Here is a 19,506-nt window from a genome sequence, read left to right on the forward strand (position 1 = left end):
ATGACTAGAAATAGGCACCCTGTCTCATAGTGCCATTCTCACAACAGATACAGAAACAGTAAGTTACTTATTCAATGTCACACAACTAGAGCCCAGACAACAAGGTTTCCTGTGTTCCTCAGCAGTCAAGAACTCAAGCAACTATCTAATGTGGGAAACAGCCTTCCACTGGCTCCCCAGAGAAGGCCTAGCTTTCTTTGTTCTCTGTGGGACACCATCCATGGCCTCACTGAGCCCCCTGTGTGAATTCTCCAGGAGCCCTTCATACACATCTGAGGCAGTGAGCTAAGTAGAAAGTTTGACCTGGTTTTATTCCTGGCTGGGCCACATGTGTAGCCTTGAGCAGCTCCTCTGAGCCTCAGATTCCTCTGCAGAAACCAGATGATATATTTGAAGCACCTAGCCCAGCGCTGGAAGACCCCAGGTGCTCAATAAATGGCACCAATGAGTGCTATTAGGATTTCCTCTCTGCCATGTGAACTGGACCAGAAGTTCCCCAGGCATCAGCTGGTCCCTCTCCGAGCCTGAGATGAACGACGCTCCAGTCGGGCGACCGCATCTCCGAGTCCTCCCAAAATAAATGGCCACCCACAGTGGCGGGATGTGGAATTAGAATGTTAGCCGGGTGCACCGCGCCATAATGGAGCTCATTTTTTATACAACTGGGAACTTTTTTTAATAAAGAAAGATGTAAAATTATCTCATTGCTGCCCCTGCTGAGCACAGGAAGCATTAGGTGGTTCCCCAGTGAGCTGCTTAATTCAATTTTATTAATTTTGCAGCAGAGGTGTAGATCCTCTTCACTGGGGGCCCTCCAGGAGGTGAGGGGGGCGGCTGGCTTGATGGTACCACCTTGTGGGGAGTCACAAGGGACCTTCCCAGAGATGCTTTAAAAGGGCCCCCATCACTGCTGGCAGTGCAGACCCCGCATCTTCCCCTGCCCTCTCGGCAAAGAACACAGCTTCAGCCTCCAACGCCTCTGATTTTTCATGGGAATTGTCTGCCACACTGTTTTTGCTCCTGCAATTGTGTTTGATTACCCCTGGGAAGGCAACCTTATTTTAACCAGGCCATTCACAGCTAAAGTCATCTCAGCACCATCATTATAAATCCTGATTTTCAAGGCTTTAGAATCTGTTTGAGGAGAAGGGGGAGACACACATGTCTCTACTTCCTCTGAGAATGACCACGATCATTTGCTGTCATTTAATGGAAATAACTGCAACCATTAACTCAGTACCTTCAATATGCCCAGCCCTCCGCTAGGTAATTTACTGAGGTTTCTTCAATCCTCACAACAGCCCTGCTGTTTCACAGGGGAAGAAATTGAGACTCAGAGAGGGAAAGGCACTGGCCCAAGGTCACACAGAAAAGTCGGTCACAGAGTTGAGGCTGGACTCCTGGCCTGATTCCTAGACTTGAGCCCTTTTCTACCACACAGGCCCCAGAGGGCCTTTCATTACCTTAATCCACATGTGCGGGTTGGCATCATATGGCCTGCCTCGTCTGCTTTCCTCTTGGGGCTTCTTACCTACTTGTCAAACTTAACCAGTAACTAATGGAAGAGTCCGAAAATGTGCCCAAATGCCCCGTCAGGCCCAGCACCACTTAGAGAGAACCAGCATTTTAGCCTCAGAGTACCTGGCAGTGTTTCAGGGACAACTGGCACCCCTAAGGGGTGGATCCAAATACAGAAACAGGCCTCTGAAGTATATTTCTTAACTAAAATATGAAAAACCTTGGTTTACTGCTACCCCTGTGGGACCCCTGTATTTCTGACTCTGAAAGGAAACTGAATTGTGTGCTGACCTAGCAGCCCAGGTAGAGCTCATACAATGGGCTCCTGAGTCTAGAGGAAGGAGCAAAATGTTCTAAAACCTAGGACAGTGTCCCCTGGCAACCCCCAGTCAGAGAAGCCATCCCAGACTCAAACATACACTGCCTCCCAGGGCCTCCAGGAAGAAGAAGATGTCTTGGAGCTAACTGAGGTGACCAAGAAGCCCTAATTGTGGTGGCAGAGGGCAGGAGAGGCCCCAGAGGGGACGGGGAGTCCAAAGCCCTAAGAAGGGCTGGACTTGCTCAGAGGACCACACATCATATGTTGGCACGTTGCAATGGTGAGAGTCAAATCCAGACTCAGTCACTCACCAGCCACGGGACCTGGAGCCTGTCCCTGACTGTGGCCTCCCTGGTATCAAGCACGAGTGCAAACACTGGCACATAATAACGGGGTCAGGCACTGATTTGCTGGGCCCACGTGGCCTCTCCCTTTTCAGGAGGGAGTCAAGAAGGATCTGCCTTTCTATCCTCATTAGGAGAATCATATTAGGAAATGATGTAATCGTTTCCGCTACTCTTTACCCAGCATCTGCATTGTCTTTATCTTCACGTCAGCCCTATGTAATTGGCATGATTATTCCCATTTTACAGATGAGGAAACTTCACAGAGCTGACAGGGGACAGAGCCAGGACCCAAACCCTTGTCTGTTGACACCCACAACCTGTGCTGCCCCCTCTACTCGGGAGCTTCTCAGACCAAGTTCTCAATGTCTAGATTAACTCTCTCTTTCCTCCTACCCCTTCCCCAGGTTCACAACCGGAACCTCCTGTCTCTGGACTTTGACCGTGTGACACGCACAGAGAAGATCTATGATGACCACCGCAAATTCACCCTCCGCATCCTGTACGACCAGGCGGGGCGGCCCAGCCTCTGGTCACCTAGCAGCAGGCTGAATGGTGTCAACGTGACCTACTCCCCAGGGGGCCACATTGCTGGCGTCCAGAGGGGCATCATGTCTGAGAGGATGGAATACGATCAGGCGGGTCGCATCACATCTAGGATCTTTGCTGATGGGAAGACCTGGAGCTACACGTACTTAGAGAAGGCAGGTGTCTGTCTCCCTCCATCACTGGCCTTGCCATATAGAAGATCCATCACTGTGGCTCAACCCATGGCCAGGCCCAGCCTGCTGACCTCAGTGGGATGGATCTGACCCATGTGGTCTCCAAAAGGAAATGTTCAGGAAAATCTGCCTCAGAGTGCCAGGGGGTCCCGGGTGGTGTATGGATGGATTATGGTGATGGGGTGGTAAGTGGGGGGTCCTGGGACAGGAGAATGTGAAAGTCCCACCCAATAGGCTGGAGCTAGACCCAAACACTCTCTGGAGTTACAGAGCAGGATTGCGGGCCCAGACCCAGGCAGGGGTCTGCTCCCAGGTCTAAGGCTCTTGGTGTGATCTGGTCACAGAGAACAAGGCAAAAGCCTGGGGATTAGTATTAAGCAAGAGGTGCTTAGTCCTGAGCTTCAAGTGCTAGGTGTGGCCTTAGTATGTACCTTCTGCTTCAGGTCAGGATTCAGTTCATCCCAGGGACTTGGAATCAGAAAGGGCCTGAAATCAAAAGTTGGTCCCAAATAAGAGAAAATGCTAACTTTGATGCCCAGATGCCTTTAGGCCTTTTATCTACTGACTTATTCCTGAAACAGACTGTATTTCATGCCCCAGTTCTGATACCCAGATCCTTACTTAATGTTTTGCTCCTGGTCACCTGTCCAGGGCCCAGGCTCTGCTTGATCTGTGATCTGTCTCCCCTACCCTGTGCAGTGTTCGCATCTCCGAGAGCAGCATTTTGTGGTAGTGCTAAGAGAGACTTTGGGGGTCATCCAACCTACTGAAAAATCCAACCCAGAGGGAAAGAACTTGCCCAGGGCCACACAATGAGTCCATTATTAGAAACCAGGTTTCCCCATGCCCATCACAGCCCACCCCACCCCCGGGTGGGCATATGACCTGTTACTACATAAACAATTATGCAAAACCTTAAATGTCCTTCTCAGACATGTCTGTATCCTGTAGGCCACAGGGAGTCAACGGACGTTGTTTAGCAGGCAGTAGACATTGTCAGGCTGTGTTTTAGGATAATCATTCTTGCCTGAGTAGGAAGATTGATCTGAGAAGGAATCTGGCACAAGGAAGCCAGGAGAGAGGCTGCTGCAAATACTTTAGGCCATTGCTCCCAACCCCATCCCATGCTGAAGTCATCATTTTTGTACCCCACAAAGGGGCAAACAGACAAGGCTGCTTACTATAGGAAGGCAAATGGCCTGAGTGTTCTGGGGCCCCAGGCCCTGCCAGGGTCAAGGGCAGAGAGAAATTCTTGTCTTAGCACACTTGTACCCCATTGCAATATCCTAGGGCGCACTGGTTGGAAAGCTCTGGTTTGGGCATAACTTAAGAGAACCACCAGCTTCCTTGACCTTTCATTCTTTTCCTTTAAGTCTTGGGTGCACAGACCACCCCTTCCTTCCCAGCACCCTCTTCTCATCTCTCGGTTTTCCTTCCCCTCCAGTCTATGGTGCTGCTCCTCCACAGCCAGAGGCAGTACATCTTTGAGTTTGACAAGAACGACCGCCTCTCTTCTGTGACCATGCCCAACGTGGCCCGGCAGACGCTGGAGACCATCCGCTCAGTGGGTTACTACAGGAACATCTACCAGCCCCCTGAGGGCAACGCCTCAGTCATCCAGGACTTCACGGAGGACGGCCACCTCCTCCACACCTTCTACCTGGGCACTGGCCGCAGGGTGATATACAAGTATGGCAAGCTGTCCAAGCTAGCTGAGATGCTGTACGACACCACCAAGGTGAGCTTCACCTATGACGAGACCGCCGGCATGCTGAAGACCATCAACCTACAGAACGAGGGCTTCACCTGCACCATCCGCTACCGTCAAATCGGGCCCCTGATCGACCGCCAGATTTTTCGCTTCACCGAGGAAGGCATGGTCAACGCCCGCTTTGACTACAACTATGACAACAGCTTCCGGGTGACCAGCATGCAGGCCGTGATCAATGAGACCCCGCTGCCCATCGACCTCTATCGCTATGACGATGTGTCGGGCAAGACAGAGCAGTTCGGGAAATTTGGTGTCATCTACTACGACATTAACCAGATCATCACCACGGCGGTCATGACCCACACCAAGCACTTTGACGCATACGGCCGGATGAAGGAAGTGCAATACGAGATCTTCCGCTCGCTCATGTACTGGATGACCGTCCAGTATGATAACATGGGGCGAGTCGTTAAGAAGGAGCTGAAGGTGGGACCCTATGCCAACACCACCCGCTACTCCTATGAGTACGACGCCGACGGCCAGCTGCAGACGGTCTCCATCAATGACAAACCACTCTGGCGATACAGCTATGACCTCAATGGGAACCTGCACTTACTGAGCCCCGGGAACAGTGCACGGCTCACCCCACTACGGTATGACCTCCGTGACCGCATCACCAGGCTGGGTGACGTGCAATACAAGATGGACGAGGACGGTTTCCTGAGGCAGAGGGGCAGTGATGTCTTTGAGTACAACTCAGCGGGCCTGCTCATCAAGGCCTACAACCGGGGTGGTGGCTGGAGCGTCAGGTACCGTTACGATGGCCTGGGGCGGCGGGTGTCCAGCAAGAGCAGCCAGAGCCACCACCTGCAGTTCTTCTATGCAGACCTGACCAGTCCTACCAAGGTCACCCACCTGTACAACCACTCCAGCTCTGAGATCACATCCCTCTACTACGACCTGCAAGGACACCTCTTTGCCATGGAGCTGAGCAGCGGAGATGAGTTCTACATAGCCTGTGACAACATCGGGACCCCTCTTGCTGTCTTCAGTGGAACGGGCTTAATGATCAAGCAGATCCTGTACACGGCCTACGGGGAGATCTACATGGACACCAACCCCAACTTCCAGATCATCATTGGCTACCACGGTGGCCTCTACGATCCGCTCACCAAGCTCGTCCACATGGGCCGGCGAGATTACGACGTGCTGGCTGGTCGCTGGACTAGCCCAGACCACGAGTTGTGGAAGCAGCTTAGTAGCAGCAATATCATGCCTTTTAATCTCTATATGTTTAAAAACAACAACCCCATCAGTAACTCTCAGGACATCAAGTGCTTCATGACAGGTGAGCATCAGGGCTCATTCAGAGGGCAGGAACCACAATCACTCTGGTCATCTGAAAAGACAGTCTTCCTTGAGAAAGCCGGTATGGCGTAATGGGAGATATTGACTTCCTCTTAGAGCAGCATTTTCCAAAGTATTTTTGAAGAAACACTAGTTCAGAGAAATGCTTTGGAAAAACTGGTTTTGGCCTCAAATCAATTTGACAGGGCAACTACCGTTCTTAAATTTTCACGATACATTTCCGCTTATGAAAGGCTCTGAGAAGTCCTGTAGTAAAGAGAACTGTTTCATATATTTACCCACTATTTTTCCAACTTATTTGACCATGAAACCCTAATATTTCACTGGATGCATCCCCTGGAATGTACTTTGAGAGTTTCTGACCCAGAGATCAGGCTGGTTATGAGTCCCTGATAAGTTGAATGAAGGTATGACAAAAAAAAAAAGAAAAGAAGAATTCAGTTCTCTTATTTGGGATGAGGTAATGGAAAATTCAGACTTTGGCGACAGACAGAACTAGGTGAAAGAGCCATCGTTTCTAAGCTGTGACAGTCACAAAATTTATTGAACTTCCCCTGAATTCCAGTTTCCTGATCTATAAATTGAAGTTAGAATATCTACCCTGACTCTGGTAAGTGAAATATGCATATTGTAAATCCTAGAGCAACTACTAAAAGATAAAGCAGAGGCACAGCGTCAGTAGTGGAGATAAAATGAAGACTAAATTAATAATCCAAAGAGGGTAGGAAAAGAGGGAGAAAAAGGAGCAAAGAACAGATGGACAAATAGGAAAAAAAAAATACTTACCTGATAGGATGGTTGCAGGGGTGAAATGAGATACATTTTATAACCTGCCTAGCACAGTGCCTGGCTCATGTTGGTTCTCTTTCCCCTACCGTCTGATTTTAAAAGTGGGCTTTGGTCTCCACTACCGTGAAACCAACTTGAGTATAAAATGCCCCATAGGTCACGCATGCCAGAAATGCCTCTAACGGCCTCCTTCCAGCAAGCAGCCGCTGCCAGGCCAGTCACAGAAGACCTCAGGAGTCAGAGCAGCTCTGGGGATTCAGGTCTGGATAAAACCACCTTTTATAGAACAGAGCTCGTGGTGGACAAAAGTTGGGCATGACAACTTGCAAACGTGGTCATCTCCCCGTCTTTTGTCCTGTGACATAATCCTCCTGCCCCTAGTTTAAGGCAGTTTCCTTCATTCAACAAGGGCCCCCTCTGTGCAGCCACTGTTTTAGTCACTGGGGATAGAAAGATGATCCCCACCCTCCAGGAGTTCACCCCGCAAGAGGCCAGACAGACAACTGCTGTCCAGTGTGAGGGGCCCACGGCGGAGGCTTGCGCTGACGGCCAGTGAAACACAGGAGACACAGCTGGTTCTACCAGCAGCTGGTGCATGAGGTCCGCTTACGAGTGGACATTCGCCAGGTAATGGGAAAAAAGGCGATCCAGATAGAGGGGACCGCACATACAAAAGTGTGGAGAGGGCAATGTGTACAGCCCACGTGAATGCCCCTTAGGGACGTGGTGGCTTCCTGGCCCCCAAACTGGGGTAGCCCAGTCTGGACCTGTTTCTGCTGACAGAATTAGAGGATTCTTCTTTCAGGGAAGAATTCCAGGTGGTCACGTAGAGAACAGGAGTCCCCAGAGTGGGAAGGGAGGGAGGACACAGTGGTGAGCAGGTGCGATGAAAACATCCTTGGGGCCTGTGGACGCACAGGAATATCTCAACAGGGTTTCACAGCGTTCACCCTACTCAGCTTGCTGCCAGCCCCAGAAAAACTTAGCCGACTGAGAGGATATTTCTCTTACATCTGTCTGCATTAAGCACGCCCCCTGCCTCATCTTCCAATGAATTTCCTGTGAGATGCCTTGGCAGGTTACTGTAGCTGAAGAAAAAACCATTTTACTACTAAAAGCCAAGATACTACTAATTCTCACTAAACTTGACCATTTAGCTTCCACGTGGGCTACATGCAACCTCATTCACATCCAGCAACAACAACAATAAAAAGGCATCTCATCTTTTTTCCAAAAACAGGATAGGGTCTTAAGCCTATAATACTGGAGAGGCTTATGTCACATGACAACCCCTGAACCAACCAGCATGGCTGGGGAGATAGAATGCGCTGATTGGCTTAGCCTAGGTCACATGCTTCAGTGCTAAGCCCTTAGGTGGAGTCAGCGTCCCTAAAAATACATGGATACCCCAAAAAGAAAGAGAGAGAAGGCAGAATGGGACACTAGGAGGGCAACTTAAACATGTCTACCACTGATCCGTCATATACTTAACCCTCACTTGTAGCCTGTGTGATGGGGACCACTGACCCCATTTACAAAGGCAGAAAGTGAGGGTCAGAGAGGTAAAGTAACCCGCCCAGGAAGAGGTGGCAAGGCTGGGGCTGTGTCTGACTCCAAAATCCTCATTCTTAGATTTGAATTCTCTCTGTAAAGTGCAAAGCTGTGTACATGTGAAAGGGATTATTATTTTTCACCACTGTCCCAGGGAGCCACACTGAAGTCTGGGACGAACGGATGAGTAAAGAGCTTTTTAACTTGAGGGAAATGTCTACCTCTGATGTCATAGGAAAGAAGAGTAAAATTCCCAACTCTTCAGAAAAGCACAGTAGAAAAAGCAGTGAATAAATCAGTTTTCAGCATTTTTCCTAAAGGCATAATGAGAAAGTTTCCCACCTTCCATCACTTGTAATTAAGGCCCAAGACTCTTTTCAGCCCCCTGGTTTCCTGGGAATTTGCAGTATTCCTGATAGAAGCTTTCCTTTGCAACTACAAATTCAGATGCAAGTTCTCAGCCTCAGGCAAAATGGCTTTATAGGGTTTTTTTTCCCCCCGTTGTGTTTGTTTTAATTTCCCAAAGAACCATCTACCAAGATTCAGAGAATCAGAGATACTTAGAAACTCAGTGAGGAAAGGGACTTTGGAGAAAACTGGTCCAAGCACCTCACGCTACAAAAGAGGAAATGGAGTTCCAGGCACATGGAGGCTTGGGTTTGAGGAAACACAGGCAACCTTCTATGAGCCAGGAACCAAGCTGGACACTTTAAAATACATTAAATCCAATCATTTATGTAACAAAACAGAACAGTTCCTGCTCTATGTTGGCTGCCCCAAAGTGGTAACACTATTAGTATTCTTATCCATGACTTGTTGAAAACCATTTCTGCCATGAATTTGCAGATAAGGAAACTGAACCTCAGAGAGGTTAAGGAAACTGTCTAAGATCACACAGTTTGCAAGTTGGGAGCCAGAGTTTGGACCTGGGTTTTGTCTTGCCTCACTATGTTCTTTCCCTTATATGATCTTTCTAGAAGTAGAATCTGGGTTTCCAAGCTTCCTTTTCTACCACCCCTCCACGTGAGAACCTCCAGGCTTCAAACCCAAGAGAGGGGCTCTGGAACATCGAAAAAACAAAACCCCCCAAAAAAAAAGAAAAAAGAAAGAAAGAAAAAGGCAAACTTGAGGTTCTTGAATGCAAAGGCAATGTGGGATGAAGTTGATGACCCCCAAATGGCACTCCCATCACTGGGATGAACTCAATTCCACCAATGCCTGGACCCTAAGAACCGCCCTGACCAGGGATCTGTCTGCTTTGGAAGAAGCCAAAAGCAGGCCTGAATGCCCACCGCCCAGAGTTGCTGGCTCAGAGACTTAATTCCAAATCCTTCCTTCTCCTGACTTTGGATTTGAGTCTCTAGTCAACAACTGCTTTGGCATCTTCAGCTGCCCCTTCCCAAGGAAGGCTGAGCCATGCTGGGACACAGGCTGTCTGTCTCTCTCCTGTAGACCCCACATCACCTCCCACCTGCCGTCCCAGGCTCTTCCTGCTCCAGCCGCCATTTTCCTTTCTGGTTCTCTCTCTGCCTTGCTGAACTGCTGTCTGGTTACCCGAACGCTCCCAATACTCACCTCCCCTCTCCAGGCCTTGCCTTATACAATGGCCTTTGCCTTCATCTCCATCGAAGCCTGACAAAATTTACACAGCTTTCACTGTCTGGCTTAAAGGCAACCTTCTTCATGAAGACTTGTCAGCCTGTGCAACTGAAAGACTTCTGCCCTCCTCTAGGCGTTTGTCCTGTGTCAAGGTTATCCGTGCCCATGTCTCATCTCCCCTTCAGGGTCCTGCGTGTGCAAGCTGAGGATCTGTGACACCAGCACTGGGCACATAAAAGACACTCAGCAACAGAGGGCCAAGTAACTGAGGACACACTTTCCACCCTCTTTCTCTTCCTGAAGTCTTGGCTTCCTGATTCCACTCTTCAGCGAGCCAGATGCTCATGACAATATCCCACCTTTCCCTACACCTAGTATTTTATAATTAGTAACCCCCCAGGAATATTATAAAAACCAGTAAATCCAGTGCCTATGGGGCTAGATCCTCAAGCCCAATATAAAGACTGGAAAATGAAGGCGCAGGGAGGTTAACTGACTTCCTTAGGCTCTCAGAGTAAATAAAGGCAGGATCAAGGGGGAAAAAACTCTTCGACCTTTGGTCAGGCCACCTCCACGCCCAATGCACTTTGGCCCTGAGGCTCGAATCTCTTCAAAAAGGAGAAAGGAGGGAGAGTTTGCTTCTTCAGTGAATTTTCTCTTTGGAAGTCATTCATTAGAATCTTTCCTTTGGGGTTGGTTGTCCTCTGTGTCTCCTGTTGATGCTGGGGGTGGATGTGGAGGAGTCTTCACCCATCAACAGCTGTCCCTGGCTGTGAAGCTGAAGGTCCTCGGGGTAGAGTGACAGTAGTAAGAGGAGTCTGGAAACCTAGGTTCTACGTAGGTGACATCTCTCTCAGATACATCCCTAGGAGGGGACACTGGGTCCCAAGAGCGTGTTCAGCTTTCACACCGTGAAACAGTCTCCAGCATGCTTGTTGACTCTCCCCCCAGCAGCTCTCCATGTCCTCACCCCGCCCCCCTGCAGCCTAACTCTAGGCTGCTTTCTTGGGATGTGTCACTCTGAGGTCCAGTGACTCCATGGGGATGTTTCTGCTTCTCTCCCACCCAGATGTCAACAGCTGGCTCCTCACCTTCGGATTCCAGCTTCACAATGTGATTCCCGGCTATCCCAAGCCAGACATGGATGCCATGGAACCATCCTACGAGCTCATCCACACACAGATGAAAACTCAGGAGTGGGACAACAGCAAGGTAATTCACACACACGGCTGACCACCCCTCAAGCCATCCAGACATTACAGGAATGGGTCCCACCCGCTTTTCAGGAAAGCCTAGGCCAGTGATAGAAACCAATGTGGTACGTTCACTGTGCCTGCCAGAAACAGTTCAGCAAATACTTAGTAACCCTGCCACTGGCAAGTCACTGTGGACCCAGCTGTAACAGCACGTAGGCCCTCACAAGCCAAATTAAGGAGTTTTGTATGTTACACTGAGTTTGGAGTTCCACACAAAAAAAATGAGCCTTTGTCCCAACCCAGAACAAAAGTACAAAGAGGGAAGGTGTATTCGAAATACAAATGTGACATTTTCTGAGCACCTCAGTGCACCTGGCCTATTCTACATAAATTAACACAAAAATATCCCTTGGTATTGTTGTTCCCATTTTACAGATTTCATGCCTGAGGCTTTCGAATGCCACACAGCAAGGATGAAGTAGAGCAGGATTCAAACCCAGATCTGTCTGTAGGTGCTCAAAAGAATGTTACTTTCCCCTGTCTTCCATTTATGACCCAATTTCAAAGACTCATAGAATTTTATGGCTATAAAGATCCTTAAAAACAGTTTCATTCCACCCCCTCACTTCAGGCATCCATTTGCTCATTTCTTCCCACTGCCCCCCTCTTTCATAAGATCTGTGCTAGGAGCCGGCTCTTCCAGGCCCCATGCCCCAGGAGCCCAGTGAATGCAGGAAAGAATCAGGCAGAGACCAGGCCTTCCAGGGGATACCTGACCAGGGGGACAAGAGACTGAGGAGGAAATCAGGGCTGCCAGATGGCATACTGCTGGCGATCGGAAACTTACACGTCCGTATCTCTTACTCCAGTCGGATTCCATTAGGCCTCAGCCTAGCTGTTTCCTTCCCCTGACCTCTGCAGAATGTGATTCTGCACCTCTGTGCTCTGGTGGCACCTATAGCTTCCTCGTGCTAAGCACTCACAACACTATATTTTCATTCCTGTTTTCTTTCCTATATCTCCACTAGACCCTAAGCCCCAAGAGGGCAAGAACTGGGTCTTATCTGGTACCCAGCATACCACCTCGCACATAGTAGGTGCATGGAAAACTTTTGTTGAATGAACAGATGGTTGAAAGAAGTAAACAACCCTGTGAGTTCAGTCTTTTTCCCCATTTTACAGATAAGACCAGAGTTGAGAGAAACTTGTCCAAGGTGAGCTGGAAAGGCGATGAGAACCCAAGTCTGTCTGGTCACAAAGCCCATCCTCTCTCTGCGGTCCTAGCCCCACCCCCTGCCCCTCTCCAATCCCCGCCATCCATCCCTCCAGGTACTGCCCAGCTGCCAACAGCACTGACTGTTTCCCCAGGGCTGCTTCCAGCCACTCAGCTGCACCCCCACCTCCAGGCTCCCTTCTCCACCCCCTCCCAGAGCCACAGTCTCTGACAGCCCGTTTGCCAACCTCGCCTGTCAATGAATTATTGATTTCTGCCCTTGGCAAGCATTGGAGATCTGTGTTGTTGAGCACTCCAGCTTCCGTGAAACTCTAGGAAATAATTGTTCACAGACAGCGTTCTATTAATTATAAAGAGGACTTAATTTCAGTGAGAAACCGATGGGCCTTTTTCTAAAGCCATTTCTCTAAGTTGCTGATAAGGCCCTGGGGCCTGCCTGAACGTGGCTTCCAACCTGTCCCCCAAAGCAGCCAAGAGCGGGGGCACTTGGGGAGCCCCTAGGAAGCACTGTGGGGACAGAGGCCCTCCTTGAAAATCATTTCTAAACATGGCAGAGAGCAATACAGCAGGCTAAGAGGGTTTATGTAAATCACTGCTTTTCATCCTACTAAGCCTTCTTGTCAAGAGTGCATTCCTCGCCATTCCTGCATCTAACACCATCCCCTCATCCTCCAAGTCCCAACTCAAGCGTGAGCCTGTCCTTGAACCCCATCTCCTTCACCTTGCTCCTCCGCCTCCAGGCTGAGACATCCTGAGCCGTGATTGCTCCTCCCGACTCCAGCAGCCCTTGAACTGAGCCTCTAGGATCAGACAGACCAGGGTTCGAATGTTGGCTTGAATACTGACTAGTCGTATGACTGTGGGCCAGTTACAACCTCTTTGAGCCTTAGTTTCCTTAGGTGTAAAACCAGAACAATAACAGTCCCTACTGTATAAAGTTATTGTGAAGATCCAACGAGATAATGACTGTGAATTATTCAGCTCAAAGACCACGACATGTTGGCTATAGCTGTTACTATTGCATCTCTTAGACCACCACTCATCACATTTGATTGTAGTTATTTGTTGCCACATCTGTCTTTCCCCACTAAACGAGGAGTTCTTCAAGGGCAGGGATGATGTCTGATTCATTGTTGTATCTCCCGTGCTGAGAAAGGGACTGGGCACAGAGTAGATGCTCCCTGAACAGCTTCTGAATGGAAGGAAGGGTGAATAGATGGATGAAGGAGGGCTGGGTGTCCTAGTGGTCAGCAGTAGAGCTAGATGCTGCAGGTTAATACATTTGAATAGGTTTGACTTTTAGTCATGTAAGCTGATTCTCCAGGCCGTTGGAAGTTTTTCCCCATTTATTTCACTCTCTCTCTCTCCCCCCACCATCAGTCTATTCTCGGGGTACAGTGTGAAGTGCAGAAGCAGCTCAAGGCCTTCGTCACCCTGGAACGTTTTGATCAGCTCTACGGCTCCACAATCACCAGCTGCCAGCAGGCCCCAGAGACAAAGAAGTTTGCATCCAGTGGCTCAGTCTTTGGCAAAGGGGTCAAGTTCGCCTTGAAGGATGGCCGAGTGACCACAGACATCATCAGTGTGGCCAACGAGGACGGGCGGAGGGTTGCTGCCATCTTGAACAACGCCCACTACCTAGAGAACATGCATTTCACCATTGACGGGGTGGACACCCACTACTTCGTGAAACCAGGACCTTCGGAAGGCGACCTGGCCATCCTGGGCCTCAGCGGGGGGCGGCGAACCCTGGAGAACGGGGTCAACGTCACTGTGTCCCAGATCAACACGGTGCTCAGTGGCAGGACTAGACGCTACACAGACATCCAGCTCCAGTACGGGGCACTGTGCTTGAACACCCGCTATGGGACAACACCAGACGAGGAGAAGGCACGGGTGCTGGAGCTGGCCCGGCAGAGAGCCGTGCGCCAGGCCTGGGCCCGCGAGCAGCAGCGACTTCGGGAAGGGGAGGAAGGCCTGCGGGCCTGGACAGAGGGCGAGAAGCAGCAGGCGCTGAGCACGGGGCGGGTTCAAGGCTACGACGGCTTCTTCGTGATCTCGGTCGAGCAGTACCCGGAACTGTCAGACAGCGCCAGCAACATCCACTTCATGAGACAGAGTGAGATGGGCCGAAGGTGACAGAGAGGACCGTGGCCGGGACTTCTTGCCAAAGACAGCTACTCTTTTGTGGCCGCATACCTGACTGTGTTGTACTTAAAAAAAAAAAAGAATCCTTTTTTTAACAAGTGCAGAAAGCAAACAAACAAAAAAGATACTGGTTGCATTGTAATTCATGCAACATCCTTTTTTTTTTAAGAAAAGAAAAACACAAATTTGGCCTTCACACATTTTTTGCAAGGAACAGAAGGTATTTTTTTTCCGTAGTGTGATCACAATGAAAACTTTCTTGTCTTTTGTTCCCTTTTCCTTGAGGAGTTTTCCTTGTTGTTTGGGGTACACTTCTCCTCACTGAGATGCATCTCCTGGGGTGCGTCCTTGTCTGTCCCCAGGTACCCAGTGTGATGTGAGACACAAGTGTCTGTGCTAACTTGTCCCATGTGCAACTTTCTCTTCCATGGGGGTCGGGCAGGAGGGAAGGGTGCGGAGAGTAATGGGCCGGTAGCAAATTTCCGAGTGGGCCTGGAAGGAGGGTCTGCAGGACCTGAGGATCTTTGGCTAAGCTCCCGCAGACAAGTGGTGGCTTTTTTACTCACTGTGTTCCATGCCTCCAGAGGACCATGGATGGTTCCATCTTCTCTGGGGAATTTCATGATCTCACAGCACCTTTTTCAAGCTGCCCCAAACTCCTGTCCAAGCTTTATATTTTGATGCGAAAGGAAACCCCCAACCCCTTTTGCAAATCTTGTGTAGTCGTCAGTGCCACCTCCATGCTGGGATGGAGAAAGTGTCTCCCAGGTCCTTTCCCCAGTCTGGCGACAGCATCCTGGGGCTTAGAGCCCAAGCCTCCCCAAGAGGCGGAGGCATCCGGGACATCTGTGGTTGGTTGGTCCTCCCATGATGTTCCTTATTCATCTCTTTCTCTCTCCCAAAGTCAGATGTGAGAACCAGCACTGCACAGCAAGCCCTCAGTGTGGGCACCACGTCCAGAAGGGAAGGTCACCCACGGCAAAAGAATGGCAGTGGTGGCAAGGGTACCAGCCTGCCTTCCTAGGTGAAGCCCTCTCCCCATGACTTTGGGTATCTTCCCTCCACTGCTCAGCTGCCACCACTGAGAAATAGGAGTGTGGAGAGAGGTGCTTGGTGGCCTTTGATTGTGGAAAGAGGCTTAAGAAGAAGTCAGCCAGACAGAAGAAAGCATGAGTCAAGCATCCTTCTAACGAGCTCCTGAAGGCTCCTCTGCCTCTCATGTATTGGGCTAATTGCAGAGCTGGGATGCAGCTGGATAGGCTTTCAGGAAATTCCTTCTGTGAAGTTCTTCTAAAACAGCTTCCCCTCTAGAGGAGCCCAACTGGGGTTTTAAAGCAAGATTAAGGAGAAAGGAGGAAAGAGATAATTTGGTGTGGCCGGGCAGCATCAAGCTACCCCACCAGGATTGGGGGCGGTTCCTGAGGCTGGTGCCCATGGATCCAGAAGGCTGGGCTACAGTTGTCCCTGTGAAGACCTATGCCTGTGGTCAGTGGGCAGAAGTTTAAGTCCTTTCAGGAGAGAGTACATCCCACACCTGGAGGGCATGCCCAGGGAGAGGCATCAGCCAATGGGCCGGGGGAAGCATTGAGAGTAGGGGGGAGCTAGGAGCTCCTTTCTCCTGTCTTATCTGCCTAATTACCACTGTCATTACCTCTCACAGGAGGCTCTGGGAGACCAGGAGGGGAAGCCAAATGCTTCCTTTTAAGCTGGGCTTCTTAGAAAATGGGACTTTTATGGGTTACATTTTACATTGAGTGTGGAAAATGAATTTTGAGTCTGAGCTCCTTCCCGTGGAAACCTTGTTGGACTGACAAGCTCATGGCACCTTTATAGCCTTACTCACAGAGTCTTCAGAATATTCCATGAGTTAATGAAACCGAAAAGGTCTCTTACTGCATGAGAATCGGAGCAGCACGGAGGCCGGGGTCTGCCTGGCAGAGGGAGCCACCCAGAGCTTCTCGGGAGAGGAGGTTTTGCCTTACGTCATCCCACTGGGATGAGAGGATGTGTTTCGCTAAGTGCTCTTCCTGTTTCCAAAAAAAGTGACACTGCCGCTACAGTGTCTTGGACTATTTGTCCACTGCTCCCAGAGCTCCGCTGAGTCAGATGCAGTGCTCCCGGGTCCACTGTGCAAGGCGGGAGCTGGCGGCGGGTCCCATCCGGCAGGATCGTTCTTGGATGGGATGGAAAATAGTTTGGCCTGAAGAACACAAGTTGTTGTTGTTTTTAATCCAAAATAGACTTATGCCTCTCAAATGTACTCTTGATACAAGGAGCCCTTGAACAATGGGACCCTGCCCATTGACCTAGATGATCAGTTCCATCCTGGCTTCCTGACATCAGTCAAGACCTGCTGGGGACGTCTACTTGGAGGTCAGAGACAGCACGAGGGCCGAATGAACCATCTCCCCACACCTCCCCAACCCTCTGACTCTCCACCCCTCACCCCCACCGAAGTAACAGTGTGGACTCTTAAAGATCAAAATCACAGAGAATAATTGAGCATTCCTTTCCTTTAAACGAATGATGTTACATTTTTTCTGGGCCACATACCACCAAGGAGGCATAGCTTCTGTATGGGGAGAAGAGGAAGCATCCCCAGCCTTTAGAGAGGACCTCAGGTGTGGGGCAGGCAGCATCGTGCACCTCAGTTTCACACTGCTGCTGTTGCTGTTGGAGGTGGTGCTTCTGGCCTCGGCCCTTCTGAGTTGGTTTCCATTTGGGCTGGCAGGTGACTCACTGCCTCCACCCTCAGTCTGTCCTGCTGAGACCAGCAGTGCCAATCGCACCACAAGAGTGAGTCTGAAGGCATAAGCCAGAGTTCCCTGTGCCTGCTCAGCGGCCTCCAGGCATCAAATCCCATCTTTGACGGCACCTGCCCTTTTGGCATTAACCAACCAAAACGTGTGCGTTCCTTAGAATTACCAGCCCTCCCTCACTGGCTCAGGTTCATTATCCTGCAGGATGTCAGCTTCTGACCCTAGAAAAAGGGTTATTTTGGAAGAGCTCCTGCCTTCTCCCGTATCATCCACAGCTGCTATCAGCTCCTCATCCTCAGCCCCTCTGTCATCACCTTAAATAGGACTTCAGTGATTCCCCAACTTTGTTTTTTATAGGATGAGATTTCCTTTTTATCTACCCTCCAGGCAGACATCACTGGAGGGCAGAGCTATGACAACGGGAAGAAGGGAAAGGAACTCCACGATCAATTACCCCTGATGCTTGTCTCTCAGAACTGTCCACTGAGAATTAACCCAAGGAACAGACTAGTGCCTGATTTCTACCTAGGGATGGAGGATTTGAAACAATTGCTAAGAAACTGACTAGAGGTTGAAAATGGCCAGAGGGCGTGATTTCAAAGAATCGGGATGAGGTGGGGCTGGGAGCAGAAGGTGATATAGGCAAGGAAGGGGAATAAAACTGGGCAGTGTTTTTATAGGCTTGTAACAAGGAATCAGATTTGTTTAAAAGCAAAAAAAAATAATAAAGGACCTTTTTAGCTGTGACTTTTAAGTACCACCTTATAGGTGGCAGGGGTTTCCAATATGCAAAGATGAGATTTCCATGTGAAATCTTAGAATAGTTTCACATCTGCAGCCTGGTATTTGCAGTTGCCACGAGGTGAGGACCATGAGGCTGAGCTTGGTGCCCAGGAGGAAGGAGTCTGCCGGGCCTCAGCGGGGTCTCGGGTTTTGGGGTTTGTTCCCCTGGTGCTTAAAGTCGAATCTATCCTCCACTCCTCACAGCAGCCGCTAAGCCCCGGCCGTGGCTTCTGGTCCTGAGCTGGGACCTGCCTCCTGAGGGGTCTTGGAAAGCACCCAGTCTCTTTTTTCCCTTGGGATCCTCATTAGGATTAAAAGCCCTCTATTTAAGGTTCAAAATTCCCAGGTAGTTTATACACTTGTCTGTATTTTACTGGACAGGAGGGGATTAAAGAAAGAACTCTGTAGTTCAAGGCCCTTTCATTTTACCTTCAAAAAACAGCAAACTCATTTTAAAGACTCATTGCTCAGGTGAAAGAAACTCTATCCTCTCCAACCTTTCCATTCTCAGAAACCAGCCTTGTGTACGTGACCGCCCCAGACAGCAGGCCGATGTTGGGTTTCTTACCCCCTCTGGAATGCCAAAGGTATGATACTGGGCGACCTCTTGGTCCCGAAGAAAATGTGTTTGATTCTGAGGGCAAACTGCCAATGGAGAACCAACTTTCGGGCAGGCTCAGCTATCCTGGCAGAAGCTGAGTCACGGATGTTTGCTGGTGCCTGGCAGCCCTAGATTCACCCAACACCAGAATCCTACTTTTCTACACCTGCCTGTTGTTCTTGAAGACTTCTGAACCCACAGCTTCAGCAAAAGGACTCTCCCAAGCTGCCTCTGGACGACCAACACTGGAGACTCTGGCCTTACCATGTGGAAATAGTTTTCCTGAAGTCTGGAACTAATTTTGAGAAGTTTTTTTCTCAACACTTTTGTGTTTCTAACACTGTATTCTTGACTGTGTAAATACCAACAAGGCTGTAAATAAATGCAGATGTAGATACCTTCTAGAAAAGAAAAAAAAGGCATAAAAACAAAACTAGAAGTGATCCCGTGTAGCCTTCGTTGACAAATAAAGGAATATTTTGTGTTTAAAGCTGTCTGGTGGCCTTTGTTTGGAGTAGTGATTGCTTGAGCCAGTCCTCTGAGTTTGCACTACTAGAAGCTTCTGTTCTCAGGAGGACCTCCAAAGCTCTGGTGCTTGGCCCCAAAGTCCCTCTTAAGCCCTCCAGGTGACAGCTGTCATGGAGGGGCATTTCCAGAGGACACAAAGACCCTGGGGCTTAACCTCAGGAATGTCAAAGCACCTCTGACATCAGCTATGCCCCACTGCTCCCCCGGGCCATATTGCGGCTGCTGTCCTTACTGGCCTCAGGGGCAGACTCCAAGGGGCGGGACAGCTCGACACTGCCCTAAGGAAAGAGCCTGTGCTCTGCCACTGGGCACAGAATTGTCCACTATGTCACACGT

At 49.7% G+C, this 19,506-nt stretch overlaps 1 protein-coding gene across 2 annotated transcripts in view; it reads left to right on the forward strand.

Moving 5' to 3' along the window:
- Nucleotides 1-19,132, forward strand: part of TENM4 (teneurin transmembrane protein 4) — a 740,746-nt gene extending 721,614 nt beyond the window's left edge. For both annotated transcript variants that reach the window (XM_082410302.1, XM_082410301.1), the window contains 4 exons: nt 2,589-2,885; nt 4,348-5,962; nt 10,991-11,133; nt 13,732-19,132. In XM_082410302.1, the coding sequence (XP_082266428.1) occupies nt 2,589-2,885; nt 4,348-5,962; nt 10,991-11,133; nt 13,732-14,490 (2,814 nt within the window). In that variant the 3' untranslated portion in view covers nt 14,491-19,132. The remainder of the gene's footprint in view (nt 1-2,588; nt 2,886-4,347; nt 5,963-10,990; nt 11,134-13,731) is intronic.
- Nucleotides 19,133-19,506: the final 374 nt, after the last annotated feature.

This window comes from Balaenoptera physalus, assembly GCF_965194825.1.
Source record: "Balaenoptera physalus genome assembly, chromosome: 10".
Taxonomy (NCBI): domain Eukaryota; kingdom Metazoa; phylum Chordata; class Mammalia; order Artiodactyla; family Balaenopteridae; genus Balaenoptera; species Balaenoptera physalus.